General features: G+C 34.7%; 1 protein-coding gene across 2 annotated transcripts in view; it reads right to left on the bottom strand.

Moving 5' to 3' along the window:
- Positions 1-8,118: 8,118 nt before the first annotated feature.
- LOC131273641 (butyrophilin subfamily 1 member A1-like) overlaps positions 8,119-20,858 on the bottom strand; it is a 45,041-nt gene continuing 32,301 nt past the window's right edge. The window contains exons 7-12 of one of the 2 annotated variants that reach the window (XM_058277250.1): positions 20,053-20,073; positions 16,559-16,579; positions 11,776-11,796; positions 11,663-11,689; positions 11,535-11,561; positions 8,119-10,159 (exon numbers count right to left, since the gene is read on the bottom strand). In XM_058277250.1, coding sequence (XP_058133233.1) covers positions 9,627-10,159; positions 11,535-11,561; positions 11,663-11,689; positions 11,776-11,796; positions 16,559-16,579; positions 20,053-20,073 — 650 coding nt within the window. In that variant the 3' untranslated portion in view covers positions 8,119-9,626. Of the gene's footprint in view, positions 10,241-11,534; positions 11,562-11,662; positions 11,690-11,775; positions 11,797-16,558; positions 16,580-20,052; positions 20,074-20,858 lie in introns of both variants that reach the window. The other variant, XM_058277249.2, reaches the window with a different exon arrangement.

Raw genomic sequence — 20,858 nt, 5'->3', positions numbered from 1 at the left:
TAATAAAAACACTGCAAAAGATTGGAATACAAGGAAATTTTTTGAACATGATAAAGATTATATGAAAAATCCATAGCCAACATCGTTTAAAATGGTGAAATCCTAAAATCCTTCCCTCTAAGATCAGGAAAAGACAAGAATGCCCACTCTCTCCCCTTCTATTTAACATTGCCTTAGAAGTATTTGCTCAAGCACTGAGGGAAGAACCAGATATAAAATGCATTCAAATTGGAAAGGAAGAAGTCAAAATTTCATTATTTGCAGATGACATGATCCTATACATAGAAAATCCTGAAAGGACTACAACAAAGCTTCTATAACTCATAAATGAGTTTAATAAAGTCACAGGTTATAAGATCAATGCGCAAAAATCAGTAGCATTTCTGTACATCAATAATGAGCAAGCTCAGGAGGAAATCAAGAAAAAAATAACATTTACAATAGTCAATAAAAATTCAAATACCAAGGAATAAATTTAACTAAAGATGTAACAAACTTATACACAGAAAACTACACAAGACTGTTCAAGGAAATCAAAGAAGACCTAAATAAATGAAAGGATAGTCCCTGTTCATGGATAGGAAGACTAAATATTATTAAGATTTCTATCCTACCAAAACTGATCTACACATTCAATGCAATCTGAATAAAAATCAACACAGCATTTTTTAAGGAACTAGAAAAACTAACTATGAAATTTATTTGGAAAGGAAAGCGGTCCCGGATAGCCAAAGACATATTGAAAAAGAAAAATGAAATTGGAGGAATTACACTACCTGACTTCAAAGTATACTACAAAGCTACAATAGTGAAAACAGCATGGTATTGGCACAAGGAGAGACACACAGATGAATGGAACCAAATTGAGAGTTCTGATATAGATTCTCATATATATAGCCATATAATATTCAATAAAGCCACCAAACCCTCTCAACTGGGTGAGATGGCCTATTCAACAAATGGTGCCTGGAGAACTGGATATCCATATGTAAAAGAATGAAAAAGGATTACCATCTCACACCTTATATAAAAATCAACTAAGGATGGATCAAAGACCTAAATATAAGAGCCAAGACAATAAAGACTTTGGAAAGCAGAGTAGGGAAGCATATACAAGACCTTTTAATAGGAAATGGCTTCATGAACTTCACACCAAAAGCACGAGCAGCAAAAGAACAAATAGATAAATGGGACTTCCTCAAAATTAAAGCCTTCTGCACCTCAAAGGAGTTTGTCAAGAAAGTGAAAAGAGAGCCTACACAATGGGAGAAAATATTTGGTAACCATATTTTGTATAGGAGACTTATAACTTGTATAAAAAAGAAGTCCTATATCTTGAAAATAAAAAGATAAACAACCCATTTAAAAAATGGGAAACAGATTTAAACAGACACTTCTCCAAAGAAGAAATAAAAATGGCAAAAAAGCACATGAAAAAATGCTCCAAATCTCTAGCTGTCAGGGAAATGCAAATCAAAACTACAATGAGATACCATCTTACTCCAATAAGATTGGCAGCTATGTAAAAAACAGAAGACTACAAATGCTGGAGAGGATGTGGAGGAATGGGAATACTCATCCACTGCTGGTGGGAATGCAGAAGGAGTCAACCATTCTGGAGGACAGTTTGGCGGTTTCTCAAAAAACTAACCATAGATTTGCCATATGACCCAACAATTCCACTGCTGGGTATATACCCAGTAGAACTGAAAACAAGAACACAAACAGATATATGCACACCGATATTCATAGCAGCATTGTTCACTATTGCCAAAAGTTGAAATCAACCCAAATGCCCATCAATAGTTGAATGGATAAATAAGATGTGGTCGATACATAAAACGGAACACTACTCGGCTTCAAGAAGAAATACACTACAGATACACGCGATAACATGGATGAATCTTGAGAACCTTATTTTGAGTGAAGCAACCCTGGCATTGAAGGACAAATACTACATAACCTCAATGATATGAAATAAGTAAACCAAGCTGCCTCAGAGAGCTAGCGATGGGATGATAGACTTACAGGAAATTGGGGGGTTGAGGAAGGATGTAAGCTGACATCCATATGGGTGAAATCTATGATAAGCTTGAAGTAAGTATTTGTACAAGGAAGGGATAAAATGGGGTCATAGGGTTACCTTTGGGTGGGGCTTTGCAGGCTTGAGGGGGACTAGGGATGGGCGGATGGGTAATATTGCCCAAGAAATTGGGGGGAGGGTGGGGCAACATACAAACATAGGAGATTGTCAGGTATTTGGTTGAGAGTATAATGCTGAGAAAACCTTTTCAAAAATATAATATGGAAAGTTACTTGTTTAAGATACTTAAAGGTAATAATCAGAGGCAGGACAGGCTCCTAGGGAATATGTGAATGCTCATTTTGCCATAGTGGGTTATATCCTTGGATAGAGACCCATATAATGAGAGTGAAAGTATACCCATATCCTGGGGAGGACTGATGCCCTCAAATAGAGGAAACTGTATCTCTCAAGAGAAATGATGGATTCCAGGGCATTAGGGCAGTTGAGCATGTCAAGCGCTCAACATTGTTGCATGTATCTCTGAACATGGCCCTTCAAGCAATGAAGTTTGACTGTCACTGTGGGCCCTAAGGGGAGGGGGAAAGAAGTATTGAATAGATGGAGCCAATGTAACTGTGCGGTCAATTGAAGTGTTTCACAAGAGTACGCAAGGCGGGATATAAGACATGTAAAATTACACCAAAAATATATAGGGGCTGATAGACTAAAATGTAAATCATAATGTAAAACTTAAGATAACTAAAAATTTATAAATTTGTATAGTCTAAAATATAAACCACAAAGTAAACACAAATGTTACCTTGTTTGAAAGCTATTGTCTCAATATCTATATACCAGTTTCAGTAAATATAGTATGAATATGTAAAAAGATTATTGCTGTGGAAGGGAAAAGGTTTTATGTTGGATATGTAGGAGTGCTGTATATTGTATATATGAATTACTGTGATCTAAAACTCTTGTGAAGATAACCTTAATAATTAGGAAAAAGAAAAGAGAAGATAGGATGTAGACACTGAGGAAAAGATGGAAGTAGTTGCCTTGCCAAATTGCATACAGGGCAACACTTATTGCAGTGATGGAACGCAAAACATCAAAAACAAAGCTTTTGCAATTTTAAGTTTTTTGATACCCCACTTTATTTTTACCTTAATTTTTCCAAGTTAATATGTGTTCTATATCTCACCTATAAACTCATCACTATATTCCATTTTACTAAATAGGGAACCTGGCAATATATTGGGCTTCCCTTTTCAGGAAGTTTTGGATCACAGAGAGGTTCAACAATGGCAGCAGAGGAATACTGGTGTGGGATGTTATTGACAGGGGACACATAGTTGGCAGGGAGTTCTACAGAGCATATATCCAGGGTACATAAAAATGTTTGGATATTTTCATAGTGGAAATAATTGAAAACAACAACTGAGGGAGTGCTGATTTCTTAGCCAGGGGAGCTCCATCACATTTCCAAAAGGAACAGCAACAATCCCCCAAGTGCAACGGCAAAGACGAAAAAAGTAGGAAAGTCCAACAATGAGCCCTTGATACTAATAACTATGCTTGTGAGCCTGTGCGCCTGAAATAAGAACAAGGCCTAGAGCTGCAGGGTGCCTAAGAGTTACCTCCTGAGAGCCTCCGTTTTGCTCAAATGTGGCCAGTCTCAAAGCCAAACTCAGCATGTAAATTCATTGCCTTCCCCCCAGAGTGGGACTAGACTCCCAGGGATGAGCCTCCCTGCTGCCAAGGAATTACTACCAAGAACCAGCTGATGATGTAACTAGAAAATGACCTTGAATAAAAGGGTCAACTCGGATCAGCAGAATATCTCAATATACATATAATACTAGGAGTTAAAAATGCTTTTTGACCTGAATCAAGGGGGAAATGGAAAGGACAAATGAGTTTATATGCTATGAATCTCCAAAAAAGAGCCAGGAGGTTGTCAGAGGGGTCACCCTTATGAACACCTACCTCAGCAGAGTCCCAGAGACAGATAAAGTAGATACAACCCCAGGTATCGGTTCTTCTGAGGGCTACAGAGAGCCACAGGTTTTATGGTCATGGCAGATGGTGTTCAGTGCCATGTCAGTTGGCCCTTCTTTGGAGTTTGTGTTTCTATGTGATGGAGCTGGACTCAGATATGACCTTTTTTCACAAGCCTCTCCTGTTACTTTTACCAGAACTGTAGTTGTTGCTGGGTTTAATACATATCCAGAGCATCTGAATCTCTGGACTGACCATATGATAGCCAGGCCCTGAGCCTCAACAGACTTCAGCTCCTACACTCTGGTTTATTGGACTTACCCCACTCAGCCAACGTGGAGTTGAAGAAGGTCAACCACCACACAATGGAGCCAAGAGTACATACAACTAAAAGCAGGAGGATTGCATCCAGCATCCATGTGGAATCTAAGCCCCCTCTTGATATAGATGTGGAGTGGACACAACCAATCCAAAGTCCACAGGATGGAGGAATAGAATATGGATTAGAGTGGACGTACTGATATTCTATTCATGAACTATTGTGATTAGTAATTGACGAAAATGTGGCATTGGTGTGGAAAAAGTGGCCATGGTGGCTGCTGGGTGTGGGGAATGGGAGGAAGAGATGAGATGTGGAGGTGTTTTCGGGACTTGGAGTTGTCCTGGGTGGTGTTGGAGGGACAATTACTGGACATTGTATGTCTTCCCATAGCCCACTGGATGGAATGTGGAAAAGTGTGGGCTATGATGTGGACCATTGACCATGAGGTGCAGCGGTGCTCAGAGCTATGTTCACCAAATGCAATGAATGTCTCATGATGATGGAGGAAATTTTGCTATGGGGGGAGGAGTAGGGTGAGGGGGGAAGTGGGTATATGGGGACCTCATATTTTCTGAATGTAATAAAAAATAAATTAAAAAAGAGAAAATAAATTGAACAGTGAATAAATTTGCAATTTAGTGAGGATTTCTGGTTGACTGTATCAAGTAAGATCCTTTTACCTCAAGCAATACAAAGAACACCTAAAAGTAGCTAGCTTATGGAGTATTTGTTACCATATAGAAACAGAATTCCACAAGGAGACAGGACTCAGGTTGATTTAGCCCAGTGGCTATAACTCAATTTCTCTATAGTTCCCTTGGTTCTGCCTTCTACCTTTCACCAGCTTTATTCTCAATCTCCTGAGAAGTTGATCCTCCAAATGATCACTGGCTTCTATTCTTGCAGCCACCCCTCCAAATCTTTTCTCTACCCAGCAGATGGAACATTTTTTAAAATCATGTGAAATCTTACTTTTTCTCTCACAACTCCCAAATAACTTCTATTGTTACTCAACATACAACCCAATGACTTTATAATGACCCAAAAGACTTTTCTGCCTCACCTCCTGTCACATCCTCACTCAATTTATGCCTCTGAGAAAGGTATACAATTTCGTTCCACTTTTATATTTTTAAAACTCAGAAGAGTATATGGCATATAAAACAATTAATAAATATTTTTGTATAAATTAATGTAGCACTTCTGTTCCTTATATCTCTTAGAACAACAACAATAAGAGAGAGCATTATTTTTAAAAGCCATCTCAGTTAAGAGGAAATATTTCCTTCCTTCTGTTTTCCTTGTCCCTGTCCCTTCTCCCTCCCATTTCCCCTCTGTTAGCCCCTCTCCTTCTCCCTCCATTGTGGTTGTAAACTTTTTCTAAAAGACCTCCATAAAATTAAGCTAGTTCACATTCATTTTGACTTGCTCCTTTTTTTTTACTTGAAAGTCAATTCTTGCCAAGTAAGGATGCAATTAACTAAGGTATGTTAGACATAACAGTGGGAATGTGTTTCAGTTTTATCTGAGGCAGAGGAAAGGGTGCTATCCTGAAAAAGTGGAATAATTTTAGGAAGAAAGTAAGGTAGAATGAATATGGAAGAGGAAACCATAGTTAGTATACTCAGCTTTTTAAAGTATCAAATTTATATTTCATTTAAACAGTATTAGGAAATATTCAATAAGGAATTTCAGACATTTTATCTTTTCCTCTTTGCTTTTATCAAATTTCATTTTTGAGATTGTAGAGTAGTTTATATTGTTCTTAGCAATACCAACATCTTCCAGTAACAATGACAACTTTATCAAAACAACGTGTACATCATAAGAGTGTCAAAAGCAGTGAGATGTCTATATATCATATAAAAAACTCACTTGCTCTTATTTTTCCTATGTAAGAGTTGAGCAGAGTGTGTGGAAACGTACAAGAAGGAATCTGTGAAATGTAACATTTCATGTTGTCTTGCCACTTTACTATAGAATACTTTTCACCTGTGTATGGTATTTCACCTTAATACTGCTGAATGTCCATGATGTGGTATATATAATGTATCTAATATCATCTTCACAGGAAAGTGCAGGTCATGTAACTGGATCCATCTAGTTTTATTTTCCACTTGAATTTTTCTATTTTACGGGATAATTTTTTATTTTGATATGTTTCCTGTCTCACATACAAGTTACAAGGTAGAACAAGGAAATAAAGTTTACAATTGCTTTATGTATATACGTACACATGTTTTTCTGAATCATTTTAGAGTTGACTTGAGATATTGTATGTTTTTCCTCAATAAATAATTCACTGTATAATTTCAATGACTGACATTCATTTATGAGGTCAAGGACAATACTGAAACTGAACATTGACTGAATGTTACTCTCTAATCTAGAGTTAATATTCAAATTCTATTGACTGTCTCAATATGTTTTGCTGCTATTTTTCCTGTTATAAGATAAAATCAGAAAAATGCACTACTTTCAGTTGTCATAAATTTTAGACCTCTTTTAATTGCCCCAGTTTTCAGACTTTTATGGCTTTCTTTTTTTTAAAATCATAGGCTAATTTCCTTTTCTGTTTTTATTTCTAAAATACACTGTTTTAAAAATACTTTAGAGTATATAAATGTTACATAAAAAATTAAGAAGATTTCCATATGCCCCACTCCCTACACCTCCCACCCTATCCCACATTAACATCTTTCCTTAGTGTAGAACATTTGTTAAAATTGATGAACACATTTTGGAGCATTGCCACTAAGCATGGGTTATAGTTTACATCATAATTTACACTCTGTCCCACACAGTATTACAATTTATGACAAAATATATAATGACCTGTATCCAACATTGCAATGTCATTCAGGACAATTCTTTGAACATGGATATTCTTGTAACAGTAAAGACTAATTATTTAATAGAAAGTTTCTCAGTTTGTACTTGTCTGAAGTTTTCTACTGATTAGATCTAAGTTAAGCTTTCCTTCCCATTGGGAAGGAATGTCACAGAAGTGATCTTGTATCCAAGTGCAATGTATCAGGCAGCACATAATGTTGATTTGTCCCAATATTAGTGATGTTTACTATAATCGCTTAGTTTAGGTGACATCAGTCAGCATTATCCACTGTGAAGTTACGTAAAGTTATTATTTTCCCTTTGCAATTAATAAATAATTTGTGGGAAGAAATTTTTAGACTATTTAAATACCCTACTCAATATCATTCTCCTAACTTCCTGCCATAATTATTCATTAGAATTATATTGGAAGAAAGAGAGTTCTTCTTTATGCTATTTACAAATAGCCACATTTGTTTATTTAAGTCATTTTATTTAATTGTGATTATTAAATTGTCTTAAATCTGGCCTTTTTAGGAGCCCTTTCAAACCATCATTTATAACTTTTAGATAAGGCAAACTCAATCTTTGAGAACTTTCTTTCTGGTGCAATCGTACTCATTTCATACTTTAAGACTTTTTGTCCTAGAATCATCCTTTTCTCCAAATAGCTCTGATTTCTTTCAGTGGAGAATGATATATAGAAATCAAAATCTGCACATGAGGTATGTCTAATGCTAGTGGTGTGTCAGTGCTTCTAGGCCATTCTTAATGGAGAGATATACCTATCAATCTATATCTCTTTCTATCATCTATATTTATGGCTCATTTCTATATGTATGACATTTATATCATCTCCATAAATTTATAAATCCAAACCTAAGTAAACAACCTTAATTATATCTATGTTTATTTTTATATAAGCATAGTATCTATACATATTTAAAATCAAAAGTTCATATTGACCACCATTATTCAAATCCAACATATCACAGAATATATTACGTAATTCCCCTTTTGCACATATTTATGACTGAATTTTTCTACTGTTGGAAATCTGGTTCTCATTATTCTTAATATATTTACTCATTTTATCAAGCCTAGAATACACAAAAATCTTTTAGAATTTCTAATCTATAACAATGAAAACAGCAGACATAATAAAATGAGTTTAAGTTATTTATAATTCTTTCCTTTCTCATGAGAAATGAATATACAGTGCATGTTATTTATTTCATGTTTGATAACAAATCAGCCCAAAATGAAAAGTAAACTTCAGTAAGCACTTATTATCCCTTATGGTTTCTGTGGTTCAGGAACACAGAGGGTTGGTTGTGTACTTGTTCCACATCACATGAAGTCTCAGTTTGCTGAGTCTGCAGTCATCTGTATGCTTGACTAGCCTGGTTGTTGCACTTCAAGGGGGCTCACCCATGTGCCTAATAGGCAGTCTCAGTTTCTCTATATATGAGCCTCTCCACAGAACCACTTGAGTGTCTTATGGCATGGTGGTTGATTTCCTCCAAAGCAAGTGACCCAAGAGATCAAGGTGAACGTTACACTGCCTTTCACAGCCTAAACTTGAAAGGTTACAGCCAAATACTTCAAGTATATTCTGTGTTCCTACAAGCTAGTCCTTATTCAATGAGGAAGTAAAATGTAGGCAAGCATCTCTGGAAACCATGTTGGAGACTGGAAATCACATAGTGTAAAACAAAAATCTTATGTGTACAATAAGGAGAGTTTTGGCTCATGAATGCATCCATGAAATTCAAACTGCTATGAACATATAAAATATTTTCATCATGCTAGAAAGCTTATCTCTAACCATTACACCCCAAACCACCCATCAAAACAACCATTTTTTTAAACCTCAGATTATTTTGTCTAACAATTTCATATGCAAGGAAACATATCATGTGTATTCTTTGGTGTCCAGTTACTCTTGATCAATGTAAAATATGTGAGGATCATACATATTGTCACATGTATCAGTGGTTTGTTCCTTTTCCATCTATTCCATGCAATATGATTTGGTATAGCTTTGTGCACAGTCCATGTGTAGTGTTATTTACAACAATCAACAACATTTGACATCTCTCTGTGTAAAGCACATTATTTATTGGTGAAGTCAAAACATCCAGAAATAAATCTGGTATATTGCTTGTTTTGAAAGATTTACGAATGATTTTTTTGAGGAAAGGAATATATTAGATTCAGAAACTTAACCTCAAATCTAAGAAAGATGGGAGAGCTTTGCATTTTTTATGTCCAAGAGGGTTAAACAGAAGTATAATAAGTAGGGAATGGATTGTAAGCATAGACAGTAGAAATGGCCCAATGAGAGAAATCATTCTTAGTTTCCTACATGACTGGGAAGGAGACAAGGTCCTGTGTGGCAGATCCTCACACCCCATGACTTACAGTGTTCTGGTTCGGGATGGGTTATACATTTTCATTGACTTTATGCCTGGCCCTGCTGGAATGTGTCTCAGCTGTGCTCTCTGCAGAGTCATCAGAATTTGTTACTGACACCTTGATGATGGTAAGGTCGTTTCTATTTCCTGGGCTCGAGGGTCCGGGGTACAGATAAGGTTTCATAGGCTTGGTGAATTTGCTTTTGAAAGTGTAGAGAATGGTAAATTCTGTCACATTGTAGAAAGTGACCAACCCTTCATCATAATTCAAAAAAATCCCCACAGTCGAGAGGGGTTCTGGGACATTAAGTATATAACGGGGGGTGGAAAGAGCCTGGCACACACCACTCTTCAGACAAAGGGTCCAGAAACCATGATCTGGATGAGCAGAGATATACTGTCCTTTCCGGGGAACTGAGTCCCAACACAGTCCTATTGTCCACCTGTCCTTTCCTGCTACGTCAACCTCCCAATAATGCTGGCCACCACTGAAGATGTTCTGACCCAGCACAGCCACCAGAGTGTCAAATCGCGCATCATTGTCAGGCACATTTTGCTTTTCTGGAAGAGATGTGACACTTTTTTCATCATCTGACACAGAAAGGTAAGCATGAGCAGTGGTTCTATCCAGTTTTATGTCTTCTGCCAAAGAAGTAGAAAGGAATTAGAAAGAAGAAGGGAGAAATTAATTTGAGATTATAAGATAAACTCTTTCAATGTCTAGGGGAGGGATCAGAGCAAGGGTTCAAAACAGAGCAGGTAGCATTTGAGGATCATTCTCATGTATACAGCAAAATAAAATATAAACATCATCTATACATTATTGCTCATGATATCACACAATCTATAAATCTGAAGCTCTTATTCTGGGGGAAATATCTAAAATGATTCCAGTTCTGAAAATGATTGATGAGATAATTACTGTGCTATGTGTCATATCAGCACCTCCCAAGGACACCATTATTAGACAGAAAACATGGTCAAATGTCAGGAGAAACCAGCAAATGATGGAATGGTTTCCCAATATTCTCATTGGGAATGTTCTGCCTAGTGTCTTAGTATATAAAGTATAAAAATGTATGACAGAGCAGTGTCTGTGAGGCATAGAAGCATGGAGGCAGGAGCACTTCCAGAGTGCTAAAAGAAAAAGAAGTATCCAGTACAGACAGAAGAGAGTAAAAGAGGGGAGAGGAAGAGGATGATTACACAAATTCTGGGGTGGGGAGAGTGCAACTTCATTAGGACCATAGGATATTTTCAGGATTTTTGTTCTGAATTAGAGGTAGAGAAACAGAGGGTAGAAATTGGAGAGAATGAGTATTCACAACTATTTAGTAGAATTTTTCTGTAAGGACAAAGAAATATGTTAGTAGCTGTATGGAAAAATTAGATAAGTGAAGTTGGTGTTCTTTCCTATTTTTATAAGATAGTTGAATAACAGCACATTTGCATGCCCGTGGGAAATCTGAGAGAAATAATAAACGAGGCTTCTTTAAGTGGGGATGCAGAACAGAAATCATGCCATGTACCTTCGTGATATTTTAGCTTTGGAAAATCTATATGGGTGTGTTACTCTTGTATTTGTGGTAAAGAGTTATTTCTCACTGTTCTGCTACCTGCATTTCAAACTAAGGTATCCAATTATACCTGTGACTTGCATTGATTGCACATGCTTTGAAAGACAGTTCCAAAACAAAATCTCTTCCATTTAGTGTCTTGAGTCTTCTTTTAGCATTAACTCCATATACACAGAATCCAGTGACTATTTTAAGTTCAAAAATCAAATGAGTCTTTTTTTTTCAGTTTGAAACTGTTCTATAGGTCATATGGGTATTATCTTTTCTTTAAACAAAAAATCCCCTGAGAGTTTAAATGGCAAGGTTAAATGACAAGTACATAGTCATTCTTAATTACACGTTATTCACTTTGTATTTACCTGCATGTCTTTGAACTTCATTCAGACCTACAAATAGAAAATAGATGGAGATATCCAAAATTAGCTGAATTACGAGACAGGTCAGTGGCTATTGTAGGTAATAGAGCGAGAATATTCACTTCACTTACCCTCTTTTCCCACAAGTTTTCTTCTGTCTGAAACCAATTAGAGAATAATAAGTCTTCCGTGAGGACACAGCCTGTATTTTCAATTAAGCATAGGAAAGAAATACAGAACTTACCAAGCTCTTCACTGATTTTGTCTACAAATACAAATAAAAAGGAGAAAATAATTTGTCTAATTTCAGGAAATTTGATTCTTTGCTTTTGACCTATCTTACTTATGGAATAACAGAGAAATTAAGCACTCTGAGGGGACACAGTCTGACTTGTTGAATCAAAGAGAAATAACTATTCTGAGGGAAACAGAGTATTTTAGAATATGAAAGAATCAATGAACTGACCAAGTTTTACACAGATTCTGTCTATAAACACAAAAAGGAGAAAATATTAATTTATCAAATTTAAGGAAATTTTACCCTTTGCTTTAGACCTATCTTATTTGTGGTATGTCAGTGAATATCACTTTTTCTGGAATTTGAGTACCAAGAATGAAATGACAGTTCATTGTAGAAATTCATGAGACATAATTTTCTTAATAAAAGTAATGAATTACTGAATTTTGTGGCTAAAGATGAATTGCATATCATCAAGTAAATGAATGGAATTAATGACTGTAGTTGTGCATATAAAAAGATGAACATTGCACTGTCCTTTCATCAAAGCTCACTTAACACTACACATTGAATTCTTGACCAAGGCTTCCTGATTCTACCTCCATACAGGTTTCAGATTCTTTGCTACCATCTCCAGCATCTTCTCCACCCATCCATTTCATTCTTGAGTTATGTAGAAACCCCAGTGTCTTCTATAGAAAATGCCAAGGAATTGTAAAGAAATGTCTCATTAAAATTCAGATCATATGATCTTATTATGTAAAATTCCATCCTCTCAAAATCCTACTGTTCTTATCCACTACTCATAAAGTAAATTTCTAAATTGTAAATAAGGCATGAAAGATTCTTTGTGATGTAACTTCTGTTCACCTCTGCTTCTCATCTCCTTCTGGTCTCTCCACATCATATAGGTTTTATATTTGGTTTTCATATTTTGAGATTTGATACATTAAAGAAAAGAAGAGATTCATTTTGTTTATTCATGTATCATCACTGTATAAATTCCTTTTTATAAGAAGTCATTAAAATAGTTGTAGAGTGAAAATTATGATTCAATAACCTTTCCTGTTGGATTTTCCCATGTGTTAACTTACATTGGTTGAACTGTAATTAAATGATTTATTTTTATTTCAGATATAACATTCTCTTAAAAGAGAAGAGTTCTTTGGTGACTTTCTTTGATAAAATTATTCCTGTGTTCCTTACTCAAAACACATATTTATTCAGTTCTTGGAAAATGATTTAGGCAGAATTATTAGAATTGTAAATAAATCAATTCAGAGTAGTTTTCAGATTGGAATTAATCTGAAGTCAATGTTGAATTAAATGTGAGAGAGGTTTGACTGTATAATCCCATATGGAACACTTTTACATTTGATTAATAGAGTGTCTTGTGCAGGAAGATTTAGGTAAGCAGAAAAGCTGAGTCTGACTATAAACTGAAAGTCAGATGGAACACAGAAATGTTGAAGAAGAATTTTGTGTGTCTCCTGGGGTAAGGTCCTTAAAATTTTGCCTGATAACTAAGCAAAGAGAGGCTAAGAACTCCCTTAATAGACTTTGTGATCTTGTTTGTTCGTTTATGTTTTTGTTTGAAAACAAAGTTCTCCATGAGAATTGTGGTCATGGAGGAACAGCTTTGGCAAAATAAAGAGAATGGAACAAGCCTGTTGGAATAGCTTCCTCATTCTTTGGAGGTGATGGCTACACTGAACCATCCTGTGATGCAGCAGTATACTGGTTGATAATTTTCAGGGTCTCCAAAGGATCCAGTAGTAGACTGTGAGGCCAAACACCTTGGATACAATCTGAAATATATCTGCTGGTTGAACATCACATCGTTTGGGTTTGTTCAGTGTGACAATTCTCCACTATAATTTCTGAAGAAGTAGAGGGATGCTTTCTATCTATTGAGAGAACCAAATAGTAGGTGCACTTTGATTTCTGACTACATGTCTTGATCAGCTTCATTTGGGGACAGAGTGTGGTCTTTGAAGGTCAAAACAGTTTTGGTCCTGGGACTCTGGTGAGTGGAGCCTGGTGCAGGTACCTAATTATTTAAAATTAAGGCTGTGATGTGCTTAACATCATGGCTAATGTAAATGGAGCCCTTAACCATTTTCTGGATAAAGGTTGAATGTCCATGTTTTTTACCTTATCTATGGATTTCTCTTCTTAAAAGGGAATTTTCCAAATAGATATAAAATGCCATATTAAAACTTAACACATTTATTTGAGAGTTCAGCTAATAAAAACAAAGAGACAAAAATGAGAAGATTATAGTAAAAATATACCTTTATGTGATTCTTTTGTTCACTGTACATGTAGAAGTATATTTGGTCATCTGATATGGGTGACATACCTGTATTTTATGATTTGTTAAATCCAGGAATGTCAAGATCAATACAGCTACCAAAAGCATATGAATGTAGAATAATTCTGACTGATAATGCATTAAATTGCCCACATATTAATTTGAATGGGCCAGTTTATCTTATTCCTGGAAATACCCAGTCAAAAGTAAATAGACAATTGTACATCAGTTGTGGTTTCATGGGTCCAGATAGTGACTTAAAACCATCTTCTCTTTTCCATGCTCAATAACTACATCCACAGCTGCTACTACTTCTTCTAATAGTATCTCCAATGTGTGCCAGGCTTTTAAATACATGATATTTTTAATACTGAAGATAACCCTGTTCCCTAAATACCATTGTCATTGTAATTTTACAAATGTAAAGACATTCTTTATGGTTAAAAATATTTTATAAAATCATGAATCTAATGTGTAATAAAGATGGGATTTAAACACAGTTAACTTCACAGTTAACTTTTTAAAAAACTAGTAAAATTACCATGTATTTTTCTTTGTCTTGAGATAAGCCAAAATGAATAGATGAATGAGTTCATGAATGGATGAATGAATGAATGAATGACCATTGAAATGAACCACAGATATTACATGAGACCTTTCTTTTTCCAGAATTAGTTTCATTAAATAGATAAAACATTATGGAATTCATGTATGACTGAAGAATAAATATAATTTGTGACTTTGAACAGTTAATAATAAATAATATAAACTAATTGTCAATGTCTGAAGCAGTGCTATTCACAGTTGGTAAATGATCCATTGAAGAGTAGGAAACGGATGGAATATTTTCTAAACTTTAAAAAGTCGCATGAGTTGTATAGTTAGAGGAGTTGTTGATTGGAACAAATTGTCTTGTTTATTTCAGCTTATAAAACATTGAACTTTACAAGTACCCAATTATGGTGATTTATAGATTATATTAAGTGGTTGAATCTCAACATTGGGAGTATTTATAAAACTTACTGGTATCGCTCAGATTTATCAAGGTATTCTAAAATGTTATACATTTTTCTTTTTGAAAATATCCTGTTTTTTTTTCCTGTGATGCAAAGTGACTCAGTATTATATCTTGTACACATTAAAATAAAAAAATCTGACTCCATTAAAAAAATAACATAAACTTACTTTTTAGGTCTAATTATTCATCTGAGTGTATATGAACAGCTAATTCCACCTAACTTTTCTCCAACCTATTATCTGTACCCATCAAATCCATTCTCTACCCTCAATAAAGAGGCATATTAAAAATATAAATCTATTCATGATTCTCTCTTTCAATGGCTTCCCAAAGTTCTTGGACAAAATTCAAACTTATTAACATGGTGAAGAACCATTACATTTTTTGGCCTTTGCCTAACAACCTATGTGCTCACTCAACCCAGAATCCAGTACATGCTGCATTCCCTGCCCTGCACATGCTGAGCTATCATTGATATATTTAATTCCTTTATGACCGCTCATCTCAAATCCACTAGCACTTTCTCAGCATATCCATTACTTCACAGCTAGTTCAAATTCCTCCAGTATATGTTAGTACTACACCATGTATTCTCTTCCACAAGGCTCATTAGAATATTGATTTTTGCATTCATTTTGTAAATGTAATTATATATCTCAAAAGAACAATATGCATAATGGCGGTCATTTTTTCTTTCCACTTTTTCTATTTATTGAAACTTTTCACCATAAAATTTTTCTTCTTTTCAATAAATTTCCAAAGCATAATTTCCAAATTTATACTTTCAGGTTTTTAAAATATTTAGATAAGTGTCAGTTATGTATATAATAAAATTTTATAGTGGGATTATTGAGCAAATTAGTTTACTTTTTAAACAGTACCTCCAAGGTCCTATACCTCACCAGTAGAATGTTTTCAGTTATATGTTTGGGTAGGTCATTTCTCAAATGTCCCTTCAATGTAGCTAAGCATAGTCTACAAATTAGGCATGCCATATTTGTATTGCCATAATAAACATGCTTTTATGAGAGGAATTAAATTGACTTGGGGTTGCTAGGTTTGGTGTGTTGTTGGTTTTTGTTTTTGTTTTTTCACTATTGTTTTTCAAACAGCAGTCACCAAATAGGCAGTTTCTATACGTACTAGGAATCACTGATCTTAACTTAATGCAGAGGATGCAAGAACTTAGAGTCTTAGTCCTCACTGGGCACAAAACGACACATTGTATCCTCCATTTAAGCCTAACAACTTTGCATATAACAAAGTAATTTCAAATACCTTTCACAAGTAGAAGAAAGATATTTTTGTTGTCTCTCAACACTATTTTAATTAAATAAGAGTCAATTCATGAACTGTGGGATTTGAGTTTGCTATAATAATTTTAAAAATCAGGTATGGAATATTATTGGGTTTTGAAGTTTCAAGCACTGACTTAGACAAAAGTAAATATCGCTTACCCTTCTCTTCTACTATTGCTTCTTTATAAAGAAAATAAAACAAAACAAAAATAGGTTAGAAGGTGTCCTCTATGCTACCTGCATATAATCAAGTCCAGATGGCACATACTTTTAAAATCAAAAATATCAGTTTTAAATATATGTATTTTTAAACCAAACATCCTCAATAACATTCCCCATGTAAAATAATAGCCAATTATATGATGAATTATAAGAAAAAGTCCAGCTCATAATATGAATAAAAAACATAAATAACTGGAAATCATTTTAAAGCATATATTTGAAATTTTGAAGAAAATGAAAAACAGTCATTAGGAGAAACAAAAGCTTGAATAACATAGGAGATGAAAATTATTTTGCATTAATAGATTTACTCTTGTGAATATATCATTTATTCCTTAATATTTAATTCACTGAATGGTATTCTCATAAAAGTTTTAATCAGATTTTTTGTGATACTCAGAAAAATATTTTTGTTTAGCTGTAAGAATAGTAAATAATTTTATTAAAAGGTGGTGGCCTATGCTTAAAACTATCATTATTTTTTTCACTTTCTAATAATTGTATGTAACTATTTTTCATTTTTGAAGAAGTTTTCGATTACTAAAAAGTTACAAATGTGGCAGGGGAGGATCATTGGTATGGGGTGTCAGTGATGGAGGAAGTTCACCTGGGCAAAGTATATAAGGATTATGCTTTTGGCAGCCAACAGGGTGCTCATACAAAAATACCAGAAATCAATTGGTTTTCACAAAGGGTATTTATTTTGAATAGAGGCTTACCGTTACCAGGCCATAAAGTATAAGTTACATCCCTCACCAAAGTCTATTTCCCCATGTTGGAGCAAGATGACTGCCAACATCTGCCAGGGTTCAAGCATCCTAAATTCCTCTCTTCCTGGGGCTTATTTGTCTCTGAGCTCACCTACTCTGTTTTCTCCACAAGGTCAACAGTAGACTCTGAGGCTCTCTAGTCTTCATCTCTCCATAAGGCCAGCTGTGGACTATCAGTGGACTGGTTCTGTCTCTAACCCTGGGGCTTGATTCTCTCCAGGCTCAGCTCTTCAGCTCCTCTGTGTGCTTACTTCCTGAGCTCCAGCTCAAAACTTAAAACTCCCTCCTATGTGGTGTGGTTTCTCTGTGAGACCCACCCACCAAGATCATAAGTATGCAACATCCTACTGATGTAGCCCAACAAGGGCTTAATAATTATTCACTCAAGTAACAGTAAAACCTCCAAATCCAATACACTCTAATACACCCAGAGGAAAAGACCATTTAACAAACAAAATTCAATATTTCTCTTTGGAATTCATCAATAATATCAAACTGCTACAGCATACAAATAGGTTGAACTGTTAAAGCATTATCAGCATTAGCATGAACAGGGAATTTGTTAGAAGTACAAATTCTTGGTCCCCAGCCAAGACATTCTGAATCAAAATTTAGGCTAAACATTTGGGTTTTAACATGTCTTCCAAATGATTCTAATGCATATTCAACTTTGAAAACCACTAAAATAGATGTTCATTAGGAAAAAATTACTACACAGAGTGACATCGTGTTTCTGCCTTAGATGTCTGAATTTGATCAAATGCAACTATAATTCAGTGATGTTGATAGAACAATGGCACAGAGTGTGGTATATTGAGGTGAATACTTCACTGCATTTTACTCAAGTTTATACCTAATCTCTCTACTTTAATGTTAATAAGTGGATTTCTGTAGGGACTTTCCAAGAACACAGAGTTCCAAGTATTTTTTCTGCTGGACTCCATGTTGCTCATGCTCTCCTGCTTATGTGACCTTATTTTCAAAAAGATAGAATGAGGTTCTCTGTGTTAGAAATAAACCAACTCACCATACTCCACCCAGAGTGAACTTAAAACAACACACAAATAGGGAAACATAGACTAAGGTATAGATCAATGGCCTTTTGGTTCACAAGAAGATACTCTGCAAATACCATTTGAAAGAGTCAGGTCCCTGGATGGCTACATTCTGTTCACTGGAGATGCAATCAAGAGTATACACCTGTAAGCATCTTCTCAACCCAGGTACAATGAAATATAGAAAATAATGTAAGTTAAACTAAAAAACTTTAAGCTTCAAAACCATAGTCCAGAAATTATCCACTAAATGGTTATCTTTAACTTTAAGCATAATTACAGAAATGCAGTTGAAATAGACTAGTTCCACATGCATCTAATGAAATATCCTTAACAGTTAGTTTGTATTCAGATGAAACAATCTCTTTTTTTTTTACTCAATAGACAGATGACATTATGTTTTTGACAAATCTCAAATTCCAATATGATTTTATCGTATAATTCCAAAAGAATTGACACTGATTTTCAGAGGGTAAGGTGGAGTATGAGAAAAGGATTTACACTTATCAAATACATTACTAAGTGTAAAACAAACAAACAAACAAAAACGTTTAGATTCAAGTTCTTGATTGAGATGCTTTTATATGTCCACCATTATGCATTATGCTTGTGTATTGCATGCTGGAATCAGACTACTGCTTCTTTAAAAGTAGATACATATCCATATACATATATTTACTCTTAAAGAAAAGCTTTATTCAATAAAATTGTTTTACTGTTGTTGATCCAATGACTGACTCTCAGTTTACAAAATGCCCTCTTTTTAAGTTTTTAATATTTTATGGCAATCAATATACTTTTAATTTTTATTTCATTTTTTCAATCAAACCAATAGAAAATATCATTTCTATTGGAAGGATCCTTGCTCTATGCTAAGTTATCATATATATGATGTCAATTTGTAACAAAAGCCTCAATGTATCTAGTTTTCTGCATTCTGGAAAATTGCATAACCTCTTTCTGCATTTGATATGCTCCAGGAGGAATTACACTTTGTACTATTTCTATCCATTTAGCAATATACATAAATATAAACTTTATTACTTAAATTCTTAATATTTTCTAAACCGTCAAGTGAATTGCAGTGTTCCTTGGACCTACATTTTCAGCATCAGTATCAGCAGGGAATTGGTGAGAAGTACAACTTCTTGGTCCCCGGTGAAGACCTACTGAATCATAATTTGGTCCCAAACATCTGGGCTTTGACATGTCCTCTAAGTGATTCTGGTGCATGTTCAACTTTGGGAGCCACTAATCTAGATGTTCACTAAGAATAATTTAATGTACAGTTTCACATGTTTGTGTTTTTTTTCTTTTCCGTAGATATCTGAAAATGATCATATGCAGCTACAGCTCAGTGATGCTGATAGGACAGTGGCACACAATGTTGTATAATGAGCTGAGTACTTTACTACACTTTACTTAAACTTGCTCCTAATCTCTCTATTTTAATACGGATAATTGGAGTTCTGTAGGGACTTTCCAAGCATGTACAGTTTCAATTATTTTTTTCTGCTAGAATTAGTTTGGCATGCTCTCCACATCTGTAACCTTAGTTTGTAAATGATAGACTGGGGTTTTCTGGGATAGAAATAAACCAACTCACCATACTGCAGCTTGAGTGAATCTGAAACAAACATACAAATAGGGATACATTATTTAGACCAAGGAATGCATGAGTGGCCTTTGAGCTCACAATGAGTTACTCTGTAGATCACATTTGAAAGAGTCAGGTTCCTGGATGGCTACATTCTGTTCATTGGAGATGCTATGAAGAATTTACATACATTTGCACATATTCCCATCCAAGAGAAAATAAAATATAATGATGTAAGTTAAACTGAAAAATATTAGGCTTCAATAAGATCATGTAATAATTATCCAATAAATGGTTATCTTCACTTTCAAAGCATCAGTACAGTAGAATATAATTGAAAAATGTCATGTTCCTTAGAGTATATCCATCATGCATCTAATGAAATATACCTAATTGACAGTTTATATTCAGGTAAAACAAGATTTTTTTGTTTACTCAATAGTCAGGAGACATTATATTTTTACAAATATCAAATTTTTATTATGGTTTTATCTTATATTTCTATAAGAATTGGCACTAATTTTTAGAAGGTGTGATATAATATGAGTAAAGGGTTTACACTTATCAGATATATTACAAAACATAAAACAAACAAACCAAAAAAACCCAGCTCATTTAGGTGTAAGATCATATTGAGCCACTCAGCAATATGACGGTGCCTTGACATGTGGAATCGGACTGATGGTTCTTTAAAAGTAGGTACATATCCATATAAAGCTTTTAAAGAAAAGCTTCATTTAGTAAATTGGGCTTACTGATGTTGATCCCATGACTGACTCTTAGTTTACAAAATGCCCTAATCTTTTAAAACTATT

Source organism: Dasypus novemcinctus, chromosome 16, assembly GCF_030445035.2.
Source record: "Dasypus novemcinctus isolate mDasNov1 chromosome 16, mDasNov1.1.hap2, whole genome shotgun sequence".
Classification (NCBI taxonomy): Eukaryota; Metazoa; Chordata; class Mammalia; order Cingulata; family Dasypodidae; genus Dasypus; species Dasypus novemcinctus.
This window is presented reverse-complemented; position numbering and strand designations above follow the sequence as displayed.